General features: G+C 39.5%; 1 protein-coding gene across 1 annotated transcript in view; it reads right to left on the reverse strand.

Annotated features, from left to right (window-relative positions):
- The window catches only part of ctnnbl1 (catenin, beta like 1), a 50107-nt gene extending 31368 nt beyond the window's left edge, over positions 1-18739 (reverse strand). The window contains 6 exon segments of the mRNA XM_062057847.1: positions 1808-1901; positions 6672-6767; positions 6932-7073; positions 7150-7256; positions 15063-15275; positions 18514-18739. Of these exon segments, the coding sequence (XP_061913831.1) occupies positions 1808-1901; positions 6672-6767; positions 6932-7073; positions 7150-7256; positions 15063-15275; positions 18514-18543 (682 nt within the window). The 5' untranslated portion in view covers positions 18544-18739.
- Positions 18740-19861: the final 1122 nt, after the last annotated feature.

A 19861-nucleotide genomic window follows, 5' to 3' on the forward strand; every position in this document is an offset into this window, starting at 1 on the left:
AGGCCTCGAATTTGAACTTTTTAAGGTCAAGGCAAGTGTTGCCTTAAAGGAGGGCTTATATTTTAGGGCACCAAGGCAAACATTATTTTCTTTTGAGGCAGGGGCTCCAAAGCATGCATGCATGTGTTTGTTTTTATATATATATATATATATATATATATATATATATATATATATATATATATATATATATATATATATATATATATATATATATATATATATATATACACACCGTATTTTTTGGAGTATAAGTCGCTCCGGAGTATAAGTCGCACCGGCCGAAAATGCATAATAAAGAAGGAAAAAAACATATATATAAGTCGCACTGGAGTGTAAGTCGCATTTTTTGGGGAAATTTATTTGATAAAACCCAACACCAAGAATAGACATTTGAAAGGCAATTTAAAATAAATAAAGAATAGTGAACAACAGGCTGAATAAGTGCACGTTATATGACGCATAAATAACCAACTGAGAAGGTGCCTGGTATGTTAATGTAACATTATATGGTAATACATTTACCAAACAATCTGTCACTCCTAATCGCTAAATCTGATGAAATCTTATATGTCTAGTCTCTTACGTGAATGAGCTAAATAATATTATTTGATATTTTACGGTAATGTTTTAATAATTTCACACATAAGTCGCTCCTGAGTATAAGTCGCACCCCCGGCCAAACTATGAAAAAAAACTGCGACTTATAGTCCGAAAAATACGGGATATATATATATATACACACACACAGTGGTGGTCAAAAGTGCACATACACTTGTAAAGAACATAATGTCATGGCTGTCTTGAGTTTCCAATCCTTTCTACAACTCTTATTTTTTTGTGATAGAGTGATTGGAGCACATACTTGTTGGTCACAAAAACATTCATGAAGTTTGCTTCTTTCATGAATTTATTATGGGTCTACTGAAAATGTGAGCAAATCTGCTGGGTCAAAAGTATACATACAGCAATGTTAATATTTGCTTACATGTCCCTTGGCAAGTTTCACTGCAATAAGTCACTTTTGGTAGCCATCCACAAGCTTATGCTTGAATTTTTGACCACTCCTCTTGACAAAATTTGGTGCAGTTCAGCTGAATTTGTTGGTTTTCTGACATGGACTTGTTTCTTCAGCATTGTCCACACATTTAAGTCAGGACTATGGGAAGGCCATTCTAAAACCTTCATTGTAGCCTGATTTAGCCATTCCCTTACCACTTTTGACGTGTGTTTGGGGTCATTGTCCTGTTGGAACACCCAACTGCGCCCAAGACCCAACCTCCGGGCTGATGATTTTAGGTTGTCCTGAAGAATTTGGAGGTAATCCTACTTTTTCATTGTCCCATTTACTCTCTGTAAAGCACCAGTTCCATTGGCAGTAAAAGAGGCCCAGAGCATAATACTATCACCACCATGCTTGACGGTAGGCTTGGTGTTCCTGGGATTAAAGGCCTCACCTTTTCTCTTCCAAACATATTGCTGGGTATTGTGGCCAAACAGCTCCATTTTCGTTTCATCTGACCACAGAACTTTCCTCCAGAAGGTCTTATCTTTGTCCATGTGATCAGCAGCAAACTTTAGACGAGCCCTAAGGTGTGGCTTCTGGAGAAAGGGCTTCCTTCATGCATGGTAGCCTCTCAGTCCATGGCGATGAAAAACAGGCTTGACTGTGGATACTGACACCTGTGTTCCAGCAGCTTCCAATTCATTGCAGACCTGCTTTTTGGTGGTTCCCATATGGCTCTTTTGATATTTTGGGTTGCAGAGCCAAACTGTCATCTAAGCCATTGTACTGATTATTACTTACCCAGCGTGTTGAAGACTCCGTCCGCCTCCTCTTTGACCTGCTCGTCCAACCGCTCCATATTCTGCACCAGTAAGGCCACCACCTGGCCTTCCAGCTGCACACACACAAGCAGACACAATTATCTGTGCTTCTTCATACGATACCATGCCTGTGGAGGAAAACTAAGAGTTGGACATGAGTAAAAGTTGATGCTTTGGAAGATGGAACACAACAAATGAAGTGGTATATATTCCAAAAGACACACTTCACATGAAACGCACGCAACTGTTTTCAGTCAAGTGATAATCATATTATGGGCTGTACTAGAACACAAACCAAAGAAGAAGGAAAGCCAGTCCGCACTGATTCATGTGGATTGACCTGGCCTTCTGGCTACAAGGACAGAAAACTTGGAGACTTGTCCAAACAGGTGTGACTTTAAAGGTGCTGTAAAGAAGGTTTATGTGGCTCCGCTGCAGTAAATGAAGTGCATGCTTATTTGCTGCAAGTGTCTTAGACAATATGACTAGGGAGTGGTTGTCAGTCAGACAAAGGACTAAAAACACTCTTCTTCTACACTGAAGTCAAATCTTCTTCAGTACTGCAGTTGACAAGCTCATTTAATCCTGACTTGAGACATTCCATTTGTGCATATTTCATGATATTGTAGCAAGTGGAGGATTGAGTAAGGTTCTGGGGTTGGGCCATAGTTAGCGCTGGACCAAGAGAGAAGTCATCCTGCCTGGTCTTTATTACAATATTTCATCATTTTATCCAACACATTCTGGTAATGTCTTAGCAGGGTCAGGGTTAGTTTGATTCAACCAGCAACATTGCTGGACTAGAATGGGTGCAGAATCCAGTCTAATGGCGCCATGCTTTGATTGTGAAGCCTAGTTTGCATTGAACAGGAAGTTGCTGTTTGCATGCTTTAATGCTGGGTACTGTCACGCCAAATTTTTTCCCTCTACAAAAACCTTCCCTCCCCCATTTACTTCCGTGGTCATGTTTCCTCTTACGTCATTGACAGCGATCGATAGCACTTCGGCTTTGACTGCCCGCCGCTGGAAGGATACTTCGTCTTTGACAGCTGCTGGAATCTGAAGAAATCGATTATTGGTTTTTTTGTACAGGCGCGAAACAGGACAGTCGTGCAGGTTAAGGACCCCCAGCAACTTTGTGATTTTATTGGACGCAGCCTCGGAAGTAAATGGGGGAGGGAAGGTTTTTGTAGAGGGAAGAAATTTGGCGTGACAGTACCCACACTGTAGTTTTGCAGCTTGGGCTGCTTCAATTAAATTGATTCGTTTGATTTGCAAAAAAAAGAAAGATTAGTATTTTGTTGCTTGGATGATTGGTTGGATAGGTCAAATAAGCAGAGACCCCCTGAGCCTGCAACAATAAAGTCCAGGCCTCTTTAGGCCCTTGAAGTGTACATGCTCACACATTATGAAATCTTTATCAACATCCTTCTCATTACTTGAGGGAGGTAAAGAAATATTACTACTCACGTCAAACTCAGATCTCAACCCTGAGACCTAACTCACTTTGTTTGCTGTTCCAGTTCCAAATACTGGCAAAATGCAACTGCTTTTCTAGAAGTCCACCTCCAGTTCCTTTATTCACTAGCCCAGGACAATCCAGGACACAGACACCTTGTGAAGGTCAGCAAATAGAAGCCATTGATCCTTAGCACACCTTGGCAAAACCTCCAAAGTGGGCAAAACCTCCAAAGTGGGCACTTCAATAAACACAACTACCGTATTTTCTGGACCATAGGGTGCATCGGATTATAAGGCGCACTGCCGATGAGCAGGTCTTTTCTGGTCTATTTTCATGCAAAAGGCGCATTAAAGGAGTCATATTATTATGATGATTTCCTAAATGTAAAATACTTCCTTGTGGTCTACATAACATGTAATGGTGGTTCTTTGGTCAAAATGTTGCATAGATGATGTTTTACAGATCATCTTCAAGTCACTTTCTGACAGTCTTTTCAGGATGCACCGCTTTGTGGGCGGTTTTATTTACGTGCCTCCACCTGGACAGCATCTTCTCCCCGTCATCTTTGCTGTAGCAGTGTAGCGTGCAAGGACGGGTGTGGAAGAAGTGTCAAAAGATGGCATTAACTGTTTTAATGACATTCAGACTTTACTTCAATCAATAACGAAGCAGCATCTCCTCATCCGTGGCTCACTAGTGCAACAACGCCGGAAATGTGTCCCGTGAAAAATCGTCCCACCGGAACTCTCTAATAACTAAAGTTCCTTGGGTGAATAATGTAAACTCACTACACCGGTATGTTTTAGTGCTTTCATGGTGAGTTTACTGACAGATATACTGTAAGATATCTCTACGCTGCTGACCCGTCTCTGCTCGGAATGGTTCCTGCTGGCCCCACCATGGACTGGACTTTCGCTGATGTGCTGGACTTTCACAATATTATGTCAGACCCACTCGACATCCATTGCTTTCGGTCTCCCCTAGAGGGGGGGGGGGTTACCCACATATGCGGTCCTCTCCAAGGTTTCTCATAGTCATTCACATTGACGTCCCACTGGGGTGAGTTTTCCTTGCCCGTATGTGGGCTCTGTACCGAGGATGTCGTTGTGGCTTGTACAGCCCTTTGAGACACTTGTGATTTAGGGCTATATAAATAAACATTGATTGATTGATTGATTGAAGTAAGAACTTTACACTACTTTATATTAGAAATGACAACAGTGGAGGATGAATGTCCCATAACAAGAAGATCGAGAAGAAGAAGAAGCTTATCGACTACGGTGTAGGTGCGGACTACAAAGGCGGACGTGCCCAGATTTTCAGGACTTATGCAGATCTCAAATACACATCAGCAGGTACCAGAAGGTAAGAAAAGTTGGTTTTGCATAATATTGTGAAACAAAACGCCAGATAAGATGTCTGCTAATGGGTGCCATTTTGCACACACCATAGTAATACTTGTATCTCTGACTACAGTAGCTATAATGGGCCGACAATCCATCAAGCGGTGTGGCTTCAACGTCATACTAAAACATTTTGACAGATTTTTGAGCGCCGTGTGTAATGTTCTTTATTTTCAATGGAACATTTAAAGTTTTGGTGTTGTTTATTTGCGTCATATTGCAGTCACGTCACTTCCTGTCAATGAGAAAGGACGCAAAAGAGAAAGGCTCCGCTCTTGCTACCGGAGTTTTTTGTTAAATTTGAAGATTTTGACCACTGATTTGCGATCACAGCCACAGGAGAGTACCCTGGCATCTTCAATCTGATTTTGGTCAGTTGAGAGGCACTGGTACGCTGAAAGAAGGCGAGTTGAGAGAGCCGTTAGACTCAAGCCAAAGGCGCCTTGCCGCAGTTCAAAGCGGTTGCCTAGCAACCAAAAGCTACGGCGAGTTTACAGCTGTTTTAAAGTGATCCCGACGTCGCAGAGGGATATAAGTTGCATGTAGGAGCCCCACAACAAAAATAAGGAACTTTGTCAGGGACAACTGTTAAAAAGTGTTTTGTCAAAGTATTACTGGTTTTGCAAAGTTATTGAGAAAGGTTGCACAAGCAGATATGCTTTTAATGTGATAAGGAACTCGCAGATGAAGTGTTTCTTTCAATGTAACGGTAAAGACAACGCTAGGGTGAGGATAGTTGATGTATTCAAAAGTGAAATAGAAACTGAGTTCAAAGAATTCTAGCCCAAGCTGAAAGCGAAAAAGGTAGTGAAGTGATTTACATTTATATAGCGCTTTTCTCTAGTTAAACATAAACTTTTTCAGTTGATGTTTAACTTGTTTAAATATACAAATGCTTAAGTACACAACGTTTCCTAACGTGCCATTTATTTTGTATGCTGGCCATTGGACTCACGGTAATGGATGGAAATAAAAGACCACGGTGATGGATGGAAATAAAAGACCACGGTGACGGATGGAAATAAAAGACCACGGTGACGGATGGAAATAAAAGACCACGGTGACAGATGGAAATAAAAGACCGCAGTGACGGATGGAAATAAAAGACCACGATGACCATCAGTTCTGGACCTTCATTTCAGCAAACTTATCGACTACAACTAGATGAGAATGGGGGACACGCACAAAGCTCTTGGGGTAAACTTCTACCATATATGGAGATATCCGCAGACATAACTAACGTGGAAGATGTCACTAATGTCTCTAATTCTAAACAGCTCGTTTGGAACAAGTATCGTTAGTTTTGAAGTCCAAATACCTCCATATTGTACTTAACACACCCGCTTTATTAACCAGTAGAATTTTAGTTTTTATCGTTAGTTTTGAAGTCCAAATACCTCCATTTTGTACTTCACACCGGACCCCGACTTAAACAAGTTGAAAAACGTATTCGGGTGTTACCATTTAGTGGTCAATTGTACGGAATATGTACTGTACTGTGCAATCTACTAATAAAAGTTTCAATCAATCAAACACACCATTTTTATTAACCAGTAGAATTGTAGTTTGTTGCCATTCTTCCTCTCCACGATGTTATTGCTTGTATACACTGTGTGTGTGTGTGTGTGTGTGTGTGTGTGTGTGCGTGTGTGTGTGTGTGTGTTTTGACGCAATCAACATCATGCGTCTCGGCTCTGTAGTCACCGCCACACAGCACCATGCGGATGAAAGAACGGTACCGGTACTTTTCAAAAGGCAGTATAGTACTGATTTCAATCGATTAGTATCACAGTACTTTTTTAGTAGTGGTATGCTGTACAAACCTAATGCCGTGTTAAGATTAAACTTATATTGACACAAAAGTTCACATTTTCATTGAAAGTATTGAAGTCTTTGGATAGAGGATGAAGCATTAAACAGCTGTGCCTAGTTCAGGATGCCAGGGAACAGAACCCCAATCATTGTCATATTAGACTCACCAGAGCGTCGATGAGGACTTCAGCGCCTTCCTCGCTCTCGTGGAGAGTGTCGATGTCCGTCAGCTCCTGGAGGAGGTCCACCACTGCTATGGCAACATGTAGATCAGGCTAAGGACCAGAACAATATCATAATACACCTGGGTCTGGACCGGGATGTCCACACAACATACAGCACCAGGGTCATGTGATGAACCAGCAGTTATTGCTAATAATCCACAAGGTCAAGTGTGGAGAAATCTATGGTCCAGGAGGAAAAGGATATCAGTGTTTTCGTGACTGAGAAGGCCCATCAGCGAGTGAACAGAGTTGAGCTCCACCAGCAGGTGATAGAGGTCGGGCATGGTGGCAATTACATGCATTTCCTGTATGATGTCATTTAGATCCAGTTCTGACTCCATGAACCTGGACCCAATGACCAGAAGAAAAGAGTTAACAGGACAATCTTAGCGTTGCAGACGGTGGTGATTATCGCACTTACTTCTCTGGGTTGTCTGGAAACTTAATCCTGAGTTCCTGGTTTTTGTAGGAGCGTTTCTCAAAGGTCAGGATCATTTTCTTCACCGAGCTCTCATCCACCGGCTCTGCCTGTTTGATACCAGACAAGAGTGGACATACAAAAGTCCAATAGGATTAAGTGAGAGGAAGCAAAGTCTTGATGATGTGGTGGACACATCCTTATACATACTGTACATGTACACATACATATATGTACACATTACAGATGTAACTGTAAACGGTATAATGATAAACCCTGGTAAAATTGCAGACGGTTAGTAATACCGTTTAAACTTTTAATTACCGAAAAAAAAACTCATTTATGAATGCATTTTAGGCAACACGGCTTCCTTCCTGGAAGCAGAAACACCACACTGGCGCATTTACGCTCCACAAAAGATGGCGGCAACTACACAGACTTTTCTCTGGAGCTGTTCCCTCCAAGTCAACGGAGCCGATAGCTTGGTTGCACTTCATTTCACCGGCTTCTACTTCCGTAGAGTCTGGGAGTGTGTTTAAGATTGTCCAGAGTTAGCATGCAGCAGTAGATGTGTCGGGAACTTTAGTTTGTTTACTGGGATGTTCCCACAAATATGTGTCTTTAAATAAATGGATCATGTTTATATATAACAAGGGTGTCAACTCATTTTCATGGTGGGCCACATGGCAGATACCAAAGCCCCTGGAGAGCCGCTACATGATAATATTACGCAGTTTTTTATTATTATTGTTGTTTACCAACAAACTCAGGGAAAACCTGCTTGTGAATCAAAAGTCAAAGAGACAACTTAAGTTCAGCTAGGGTAGAATTTTCATAAGAAAAAGGGTTTGAATGACACAAAGGCAAGAAATACAGTACGAACGGGATTGAGAAGGCACTATTCAGTTTACCTGACACATGAAACGTGACAAATTGCAGGAGCGCACTATTCACTTCAGCCGCCGTTCCAACTTTGACCACAGCGTCAGTTGCTATGTAGGGTGGAGCTTTCCCTCATTTTCAGCAGACTGCATTACAAAATGATTAACCCCTGCTATTCCTCTCATGCGAGATCCACCTAGGAACGGGGCCAAATAAATCCCTTTCCTACTGTAGCTTGTTGCATCAAATACTATTGAGTTACGAGCTGCATTTGCATGCCTTCATGTTTTTTTTTCTGTCAAAACGTAGATACATTAATTCAGGGGTCACCAACGCGGTTCCCGCGGGCACCAGGTCGCCCGTAAGGACCAGATGAGTCGCCCGCGGGCCTGTTCTAAAAAAAAATTAAAAAAAAAAAAAATTAAAAAAAAAAAAAAAATTTTTTTTTTTTTTTTTTTTTTTTAAATAAAATTAAATCTACATAGAAAAAACACAAGATACACTTTCAATCAGTGCATCAACCCAAACAACCTCCCCCATGCACACTCATCCACACCCACTCACACAAAAGGGGTTATTTCTTTCTGCTACCAATATTCTGGTTCCCACAACATAGACAACAAATCTGCAAGGGACACAGTCCTTGAAGCACACATGATTGTATAGGCTGCTGGTCCACTAACATTTTCATTAATTACTATTTTTTATGTAATTATTTTTATATTGTTTTACTTTCTTTTTTATCCAAGAAAATGTTTTTTATTTATTTATCTTATTTTATTTTATTTTTTAAAAAGGGCCTTATCTTCAACAGACCAGGTTGTCAATGAAATTAGATTTGTTTAAAGGGTTTTTTAAACCAGGCCCAGTCCAGATAATGTCCAAGTCGGACTCAGCAACACACACCTTCATTCATGTAAAATTAGGGAACACAACAGATTGCATATAATTTATAAACAAAATTACATTTTCAAAATAAGCATTTATGTACAGTCCAGATTATGTCCAGGTCACTCAAATTAGGGAACACAACAACAGATATCATATAATCTATAAACATAATTATACTTTCAAAATAAGCCTTTGAGGACTTCTCATCTTTTTTTTAAATGTTTTTTGCTATCATTATCGTTTTCAACCATGTAACTTTCTAAAGTTAGAAAATACTGAATAAATGTTTTAAAGAAAGTAATACTAAGTGAATATCTGTTGTTGGCCTTAAAAATAAACATTTTACTGAGTACTATAATTAAATTGACTAAATCATGATTGTCAATGAACTCTCCTAAAATAACAGAAACCACATTAAGCTTCATAAACAAACCAATCCTTAAACACATTTTTTCAACTTCCACCCAAAACAAAGACACAATATGACAATACCAAAACAAATGCAGGGTGGATTCAGGCTCCTGACAACAAAATCGGCAATCATCTGACTCTGTCGTATTCCATAATTTTAACATTTTCCCTGTGGGTAAGAAGTTATAAATAATTTTTATTTGAAAATAACGATTTATTACAATATTAGAGTTCATCCACATTAACTGCTGCAAAATATCGTCTCTTTTTTCTGGCACATAAAATTGAAAACACCACTATGAGTGGATTGTTTCCTTTATGAACCCCGCCATGTTTCCCAGCAGACTCTCTGGGAGGGGATCACTTGTAAAAAAGGATACCATTTCTTTTGATACAGTACATGTTTTTTGTCCAACAGGACATTTGTGTACCACTCAATGTTTAAATACATCTTTGGAACAATTGATGCTTTTAAAGACAGACACATAGCTTCAAGGTTGAGAAGTTTCAGGCCCCCATATTCATACTCTTTGTACAAAACCTTTCTTTTAATCTTTTCTGGTTTGCCGTTCCAGACAAAATCGAAGACCCTCCGCTCATAAATCTTAAAGTTTTGTGATGGAGCTGGTAATGACAAAAACAAATAAATAAATTGAGGAATAATTAACGAGTTGGCAATAGACATTTTACCATACAAGGTTAGGGATTTCCCTTTCCATAATTGCATAATTTTGTCCAGCTTTCTTAGTCGATTATCATAATTTACTGAGCCTAGATCTTCCAGATTTTCTGGGACAACAACACCAAGTATGTTAACTGGTCCATCTGTCCACAAAAGAGGCACTTTGCATTCCATTCGAAAGGACGTTCCCTTTAGATTTCCGATCCTCAACATTTTACATTTATCATAATTAAGCTTAAGGCCAGATTGCTGTGAAAATATGTCCAAAAGATTAAGAAGGTTCCGCAAACAATGAGGAAAAATCTTATCTTTGTGAATCAGCCTTTTCTGACATGAACTTCATCAAGAACAAACACAGAACACGCCTCACTGATGCACATCTGCAAGACTCACTCAGAGTTGCAGTGTCAAGTTACACACCAGAGTACAACACACTAGTTAACAGCATGCAATGCCAGGCTTCCCACAAACTGACAAAGAAACAGATAACAGATTTGGTGTCCAGTTCAAAGTGTGACATGATTTAAAAATTTGAGAGTTTACTTTTGTATTTTACATGAGTTATTATTTGTACAAACATGGTGCAAAGTAATTCATGATTTGTTAAAAAATGTTAGTGGCTAGCTAGTTAAAATGGGATATTGTGATTTCACAAGACTGTCTTAGAAGTGATCATTTGAAAATGTTCAATTTGAAAAATCTGCACTTAGAGAAAATATAAAAATAAAGTGTTGCATATTGATATGTATCTGTTTCTATATATATTTATTGTGAGAAATCATTAAGATGATCAGTGTTTCCACAAAGATAAATATCATTAATTATTAATAATAACAGAGTTAAAGGTACATTGAGCAAATTGGCTACTTCTGGCAATTTATTTAAGTGTGTATCAAACTGGTAGCCCTTCGCATTAATCAGTACCCAAGAAGTAGCCCTTGGTTTCAAAAAGGTTGGTGACCCCTGCATTAATTAATAAAGTTGATGCACATTCTTTCCAGGCAATGGCGGCCCATAAAGAATAATGGGGCGGGCCAGATGTGGCCCCCGGGCCTTGAGTTTGACACTAAGTCTTTTTATTAGACATTACAAATTACAGTACAGTGCAGACATTCGCGGGAGAAGCAGCAAATAGGGTGAACACGAGTCCCTACACAGTAGTGATGGGATCGGCAGTTTTTTTTGACTGTACTGAATCACTAGAATCAGTGACTGACACAGCGCCACAGTCAGCACAGTTCAGTATGTGAATCTGAATTACTTCTGCAGCGGCAGTTCTGTGTGCAGGTCATCGAATCATGAGTCAGTCAGTAACAGCTTCCCCAGCGGCGGATCTCGGTGTGTGTCAGTTCGCGAACGACACAGGCCCTCAGCACCCAATGAACGACGCGTACAGTGACTGAACGAGAGCCTCAATGTGACGTCCTCCTCCGCGACACAGTCAGTTCTCTGTGTCAGTAGGTTCGCGAGTCCTGACTCTGAATGAGTGAGTGAGTGCAGCGCGAACCTGAATCACGTCATCAGCGACAATAAATAAATAAAGAAAATAAATACCTTCAAAATAAAACAAATAAATTAAGAGCCAGAAATGCCAACATAAAAAGTAAATGTTCTGTAGCCTACGTTTAAAAATATAACAAAGAAAATATCATCTTAAATGTGCAAACAAAAAGAAAATAAATAGGCTACCTTAAATAAAACAAAACTAATATTAAACCAAGTGCCAGAAATGCCAACATTAAAACTAAAATTTCTGTAGCTTACATTTAAAAATATAAAAATGGAAATATCAACTTAAATATGCAATAAAAAAAGAAAATAAATAGCTTAAATAATATAAAAGTCAACAACAGTTGCAGTAGAAGGGATAATAATAATAATAATAATAATAATAATAATAATAATAATAATAATAATAATAAGAATCAGAATTGATCCCCAAGTAGAAATTTATTTTTGTTACAATAACTGTGTAAATAATAGCCTATGTATGTGTACATACATTAGTTATTATTTTTATTTTAAATCTTCTCAAAACAGCCTGCCCTACACTTTACCCCCCGCCCCTCCCCCTCGCGTCGCTGCTGCTCAGCCTTGCCCTGCCTGCACTGAGTTTCTTTCTGTCTCCTCTACTCTTATAACTTTATGTGTTGAGATAATGGGGACGGGGCGCGTGTGTGTGTTTGTTTTCATGTGGCTTAAGTCAACATTAGCCGTTAACTTGGAGAATGAATGGAGAACGGCTGCCAATGGCATGAAACATATCCCGCGACGGGAGGAGAATCACTCGCGGCATTGGGGCAAGCAGAGCAGAGAGCGAGAGCGTTGTCGTTCACTGAGTGATTCATGTCGTTAATCCGCGGTGAACGAATCGTTCGCTCAGTCCCTCCCCCCGCCCACTCATTGGCTGCGTCGTTCGCCGACGTCGAGGGTTCAGTGAGTCACAGAATGCGCCAGTTCCACTCATACCGGCATGGTCGCGGCGGAACTCAACTGAACTGAGAAAGGAACGAATCAGTTTATGAAGTGATTCGGTTCAGTACATTCACTCAAAAGATTTGTTCTTTCGAACGAATCGTTCGCGAACGACACAACACTAGCTGTCACTTACGTGTGCTAGCAGAAGCTGCATTCAACATGTAACCTAGCAGGAACGTAGTTTGAACAGGCTGTAGAGGGCGCTAAAGACAGTGCCATCACGCCCTAAATTTCGGGTGTCTCCCGGAAAAATAGGGAGTGTTGGCAAGTATTACGCTATCAAGCGCCATTCATGTAAAACTCGGGGACCGCACTAACATTAAATTGTCATATTAAGGTGCGGGTCGGGGCGTGTGTCTGAGACCCCTGGTTTAAACATAGCACAAAGCAAAAAAAAGCTTTGTATACAGTGTTATTTCATTTTCAAAAGAGTTTTGTGGCTCCCATTGTTTTCTTTAATTTGTGAAACTCGTCAAAATGGCTCTTTGAGTGATAAAGGTTGCCGACCCCTGTCATACATGAACACTATTTTTATCTAGATGGACAAAAAGTGCAGATATGTCTTAAGTATTTTTATTTATAAACATTATTATTTTCTTTCTGCCATATGACTGTCTATAATGCTTGTGTTGCTTTCATGTGCACATTCAATTTGTACTTGAGCTCCATACATACTTTTTTTTTAGTAGAACTTGGTTGAAAGATTTCAGTATAAGTAGTTTGGAGCACAATTACAAAGATGGTGATAATGATGATAACCATGATAAGAAAGGTTCACACCATGACATCCCTACTCACAAGTTTATTATCACTGTGGAAGTGGAAAAAAGGCTGAGCTAGCTTGTATATGTTACAGTACCTTAAGTTCAAAGTTAATATATTATTTAATATAAGCTACAGTATTTGGGTTTTAAAAACTCCACAATCTGAGTCACTGTTTGCCAAAGCACTGATGTATACAAGTCATCAAAGAACACAAATAACAAATAATAATAAATAGAACTCTGGTGAGAAGTACTGAAGCATACAAGTCATTAAAGAATACAAACAGTAGTTTACTATTTGAAAGTGTTTTTTAGTAAATGTTCACTTGAAATAAAAGTATTGATACTGTATTTACTGCAGAATGAAGTGTGTGATGACAAGCAAAAAAACAAAATAGCTTTAAGAGGAAGAAAAGTTGTTATGTTTACCACCACAAAACACAGCGAAAAATAAGCAAAAGCAGGTATGGACCATAGTTTGATGTATATGACCACAATGTTAGCATATATGACCACAATGTTAGCATAAATGACTACAATGTTAGCATATATGACCACAATGTTAGCATATATGACCACAATGTTAGCATATATGACCACAATGTTAGTGTATATGACCACAATGTTAGCATATATGACCACAATGTTAGCATATATGACCACAATGTTAGCGTATATGACTACTATGTTAGCATATATGACCACAAACATGACCACAATGTTAGCGTATACGACCACAATGTTAGCATATACGACCACAATGTTAGCATATACGACTACAATGTTAGCATATACGACCACAATGTTAGCGTATACGACCACAATGCTAGCGTATAAGACCACAATGCTAGCGTATAAGACCACAATGCTAGCGTATAAGACCACAATTTTAGCGTATACGACCACAATGTTAGCGTATACGACCACAATGTTAGCGTATACGACCACAATGTTAGCGTATACGACCACAATGTTAGCGTATACGACCACAATGTTAGCGTATATGACCACAATGTTAGCGTATACGACCACAATGTTAGCATATATGACCACAATGTTAGCATATATGACCACAATGTTAGCGTATATGACCGCAATGTTAGCATATATGACCACAATGTTAGCGTTTACGCCCACAATGTTAGCGTATACGACCACAATGTTAGCGTATACGACCACAATGTTAGCGTATATGACCACAATGTTAGCATATATGACCACAATGTTAGCGTATACGACCACAATGTTAGCGTATACGACCACAATGTTAGCGTATGTGACCACAATGTTAGTGTATATGACCACAATGTTAGCATATAAGACCATGATGTTAGCGTATACGACCACAATGTTAGCGTATACGACCACAATGTTAGCGTATACGACCACAATGTTAGCGTATATGACCACAATGTTAGCATATATGACCATACTGTTAGCGTATATGACCACAATGTTAGCATACTGTATATGACCAAAATGTTAGCATACTGTATATGACCACAATGTTAGCATATATGACCACAATGTTAGAGTATATGACTACAATGTTAGCATATATTACCACAATGTTAGCATATATGACCATAGCGTGGGTTATCTGTACTGTCGCTCCTCTAGTAAACACAATGTTGTATATGCCTTTAATTTAAAAAATGGTGATATTAATCGTGATGGAATGATCTGAAAAATTAATGGTGATCATTTTTTGGGCCATATCACCGCTCGAGTTTGCATGCACATGTCCAAAAATTAACTTTGAATAGTTTGAAGATCATATTCCACACTGTATGATGAGTTGCACCTACCTCGGGGTCATCTTCATCCTGCTCCATCAGCTTCTCCAGGATCTTTTTGCGCTCGGCCGTGGAGTCGTCGCCATCCGCCATGTCGGCCCCTCCTTCCACGCCCGCTCCTGGCCCATCTCTGGCTCTGGAATGGTGCAACTTCTGCTGCTTTGCACTTCTGCTGTCCTCCTCGCCTCCATCCTCCTCTCTGGAACGTGTTGCTCCTCTGTCCGGCTGGAAGGTGTGCAGACGTGAGTAAACACCAGGGGGAAGAAAACATTTCATGCATGGCCCCTGTAGGCCCAAGTTACTAACTGGGGGGAGGATGTATCCATGCATGCAATGTGCAGCCACCAATAAGCAAGTATTCCTAAAAAAGCTCATTTCCTAAGACAGTCTGCTTCTCCAAACAGTAACCCTGCCAAACTATTCACAAAGTTTTCCTAAAAGCTGCATGCTAACAATATTCTCCTAAAAGCTGCATGCTAACATTATTCCCCTAAAAGCTGCATGCTAACAGTATTCTCCTACAAGCTGCATGCTAACGTTATTCTCCTACAAGCTGCATGCTAACATTATTCTCCTAAAAGCTGAATGCTAACATTAGTCTCCTAAAACTGCATGCTAACATTATTCTCCTAAAAGCTGCTAACATTATTCTCCTAAAAGCTGCATGCTAACATTATTCTCCTAAAAGCTACATGCTAACATTATTCTCCTAAAAGCTACATGCTAACATTATTCTCCTAAAAGCTGCACGCTAACATTATTCTCCTAAAAGCTGCACGCTAACATTATTCTCCTAAAAGCTGCATGCTAACATTATTCTCCTAAAAGCTGCACGCTAACATTATTCTCCTAAAAGCTGCATGCTAACATTATTCTCCTAAAAGCTGCACGCTAACATTATTCTCCTAAAAGCTGCATGCTAACATTATTCTCCTAAAAGCTGCATGCTACAATTATTCTCCTGAAAGCTGCATGCTAACATTATTCTCCTAAAAGCTACATGCTAACATTATTCTCCTGAAAGCAGCATGCTAACTAAGGCTGCAACAACTAATCGATTAAAATCGATTATAAAAATAGTTGGCAATTAATTTAGTCATCGATTCTTTGGAACTATGCTATGCGCATGCGCGGAGGCTATTTTTTTTTTTTTTTTTTTTTAAGTTTTATAAACCTTTATTTATAAACTGCAACATTTACAAACAGCTGAGAAACAATAATCAAAATAAGTACAAAAACAGTACACAACAGTGCCAGGGCGGCGCTGAGACTACGTCTCATGAGGTGGCAGGAAGCCAGCCAATGATGTGTCATGTGCAGCTCACGTGACGATGCCGTCTCCTTTGCTGGAAACATTCGAAAAATGTAGGAAAACAGTACGGATAGTTTGTTGGAGCCATGGATGAAGGGAAGAACTCACGGTACGTAACTTTTTAAGTCCATTGTCCGGGTACATTGATCCGTTGTGTCCGTCTTTGTGTTTTTTGCGAGTAACTTTAACGTTATGCCTTTGTTGCAACGCGGGGCTGATAATGTGTCTCCGGCACATTTGACTCCGTTTTGAGAGAGAAAACGCACGGTTACCAATTTCGAAATAAACGTAACGGACAGAAATATCTCAGGTTTGTTTCATAATGGATCAATGTAGCCGGGCCCGATAAAGCTATATAAATATATTTAGATTTGAGTGACGCTTTAGTATAACTAAACGTTATGAAGGTGCTGGAATATTTCATGCTATTATTCAGAGGCAGCCTAAAATTAATCTTTTATTATTCACAGCAGAAACGTGTACAATATCTGATTCAGTTCTGATCTGATGAGTTACATTTCTGTGTTATTATTGGTGTATGCTGCATCCCCAATGTCCATTTATTTAATTAAGCTTTTTTTTTTTATGTGGTGGCGTATTTGCCTTTTATGTCAGAAATTATTAATTAAATCAACTATGCATGTATTGAGTTACATGTTCATTATATGGTTTCCCTCATTTCAGAAAGAAACAAGCCAGCATTAGCGACTTGGTACAAAGGAGGGTCTGCACACCACAGCAAGCGGTTGCATTGACTGATGCTATCCTGAATATGTTGCTAACTGACATGAGGCCACTATCAATGGTGGAGGATGAAGGTTATAGACAAATGATTCACGTCCTCAACCCTGGTTACACTCTTCCCTCGAGGACCCATTTTACCAAAGTGATGGAGAGGAAGTACAAGCAGACATTCCAAGCAGTGTAGACTGGCATAAAAGCCACCCAGAGCAAACTTGCTCTCACTACTGATGTGTGGACAAGTGTAGCCACCTTGGCAATACGTGCCATTACATTGGAGACGAATGGAACATGAAGTCAATCTGCCTTACGACCATGCCACTAGAGGAAAGACATTCAGCATCCAACATTGCAGAATGGTTGGAATAGGTAGTAGCCAGGTTTGAAATTCCCCCAAGCAAAATTATTGCTATTGTGCATGACAATGGTGCATTTAATTAAAAAAAAAAACATTTTTGTAATAATTTTCCTTGTTTTATTTGGCAAGTTGAAAGAACATGGTGCCAGTATGCTGTTTTTTTTTCAATAAAATACTGGAAAGGATAGAAATGTAGTTTGTCTCTTTTATCCGATTATTAATCGATTAATCAAAGAAATAATCAACAGATTAATCGATTATCAAATTAGTTGTTAGTTGCTGCCCTAATTATAACATTATTCTCCTAGAAGCTGCTAACATTATTCTCCTAAAAGCTGCATGCTAACATTATTCTCCTAAAAGCTGCTAACATTATTCTCCGACCCCAAAGGGGACAAGCGGTAGAAAATGGATGGATGGAAGCTGCATGCTAACATTATTCTCCTAAAAGCTGCATGCTAACATTATTCTCCTAAAAGCTGCATGCTAACATCCATCCATTTCCTACCGCTTGTCCCTTTTGGGGTCGCGGAGGGTGCTGGAGCCTATCTCAGCTGCATTCGGGCGGAAGGCGGGGTACACCCTGGACAAGTCGCCACCTCATCACAGGGCCAACACAGATAGACAGACAACATTCACACTCACATTCACACACTAGGGCCAATTTAGTGTTGCCAATCAACCTATCCCCAGGTGCATGTCTTTGGAGGTGGGAGGAAGCCGGAGTATCATGAATTAATTTAAGTGGACCCCGACTTAAACAAGTTGAAAAACGTATTCGGGTGTTACCATTTAGTGGTCAATTGTACGGAATATGTACTGAACTGTGCAATCTACTAAGAAAAGTTTCAATCAATCAAAAACCCACGCAGTCACGGGGAGAACATGCAAACTCCACACAGAAAGATCCCGATCCCGGGATTGAACTCAGGACTACTCAGGACCTTCGTATGGTGAGGGACATGCACTAACCCATGTGCCACCGTGCTGCATTATTCTCCCAAAAGCTGCATGCTAACGCTAAGAAGACCAGGTGAGTGTAAAACGCTCACCTGGTAGTTCAGAAGCTCTCCAACGTCCATAGCGCCCGATGACAAAACGTCACAGCGGGACAAAGTTTCAAAATAACTTAGGCGAGGATGTTTACACTTGAAAGAACTTGGGCGAGGATGGGGACAAGCGGTAGCAAAATGGATGGATGGATGTTTACGGAGGCTAGCCGGCTAATGTGGAGCCGAAGCATGTGCCGTAAATCATGAGGACACCGTCGTAAAGTCTGTCACGACACCCCCAGTTCAGGACGACACGATCGGTCCACGCATGCGCGAATACGACGTCATTATCTTCCACTTGTTTTACGACAGTTATTTTCGTGCACGCCGTCACTGTTACCATGGTTTTCTTTTTTGTCATATTTTTGATTTGAATAACAATGTAATATAAACAATTTATTACCAAACAAAACAGACGTTTTGAAACCGTACAGAAACCTGAACGATGCCTTAAATGGCAAATAAATTCATATTTTTTGACTACTTTATTTACATCAATTCAGTCTGCAGATATACATTTAAGGTCCGTTTCGTTCATTCTATTCCCAATTCTTAAAAGCAAATCAAAAAACAAAATTATATATGGCAAATTTTAAAACAAACAAAAAAAAGGGTTGATTTTCATTCAAATATTGCCATAAAATTGTTTTCCTTTTATGGATTTTTATGTTTCTAGATAAACACACAAATCGTACATATGTTCATCCAAAATGCAAAAATGTGTGTTTATCTGGGTTATGACAAATTGAACCGGACGCAGTATTTGAGTTTTTCCTTGTCGTTTAGCATGTTTTTTTTTAGCATAACGCTATCGCCTTTGTTCAGCAGGAGTCTGTCACGCCAATTTTCTTCCCATTACAAAAACCTTCCTACCCCCCATTTACTTCCGGTGTCATTTCCGCCTACGTCAGTTCCTCTTACTTACGTCATTTCCTCTTACGTCATTGACAGCGATCGATAAATCCAAATCTCCTGAAAATGGTGGTGTCACCGGATGATATTCGTCTTTATCTGTCCCAGGGGACTTATGTCAAACACCAGCAGGCTTCGCAACATTTAAAGCGGAGTGTTAGGGCCGCTACTGCGAACTTCTGTCTTCGTGGTAACGTGCAAAAAATATTAATTAATATATAATACTGTTAAATGTCTGTACTACTTTAAATCAACATTATTGTTGAAACCATTTCACTAATATTAATTAATATATAATAATGTTAAATGTCTGTACTTTAAATCAACATTATTGTTGAAACCATTTCACTAATATTAATTAATATATAATAATGTTAAATGTCTGTACTTTAAATCAACATTATTGTTGAAACCATTTCACTAATATTAATTAATA

Source organism: Entelurus aequoreus, linkage group LG01 (genome assembly GCF_033978785.1).
Source record: "Entelurus aequoreus isolate RoL-2023_Sb linkage group LG01, RoL_Eaeq_v1.1, whole genome shotgun sequence".
Lineage (NCBI taxonomy): Eukaryota > Metazoa > Chordata > Actinopteri > Syngnathiformes > Syngnathidae > Entelurus > Entelurus aequoreus.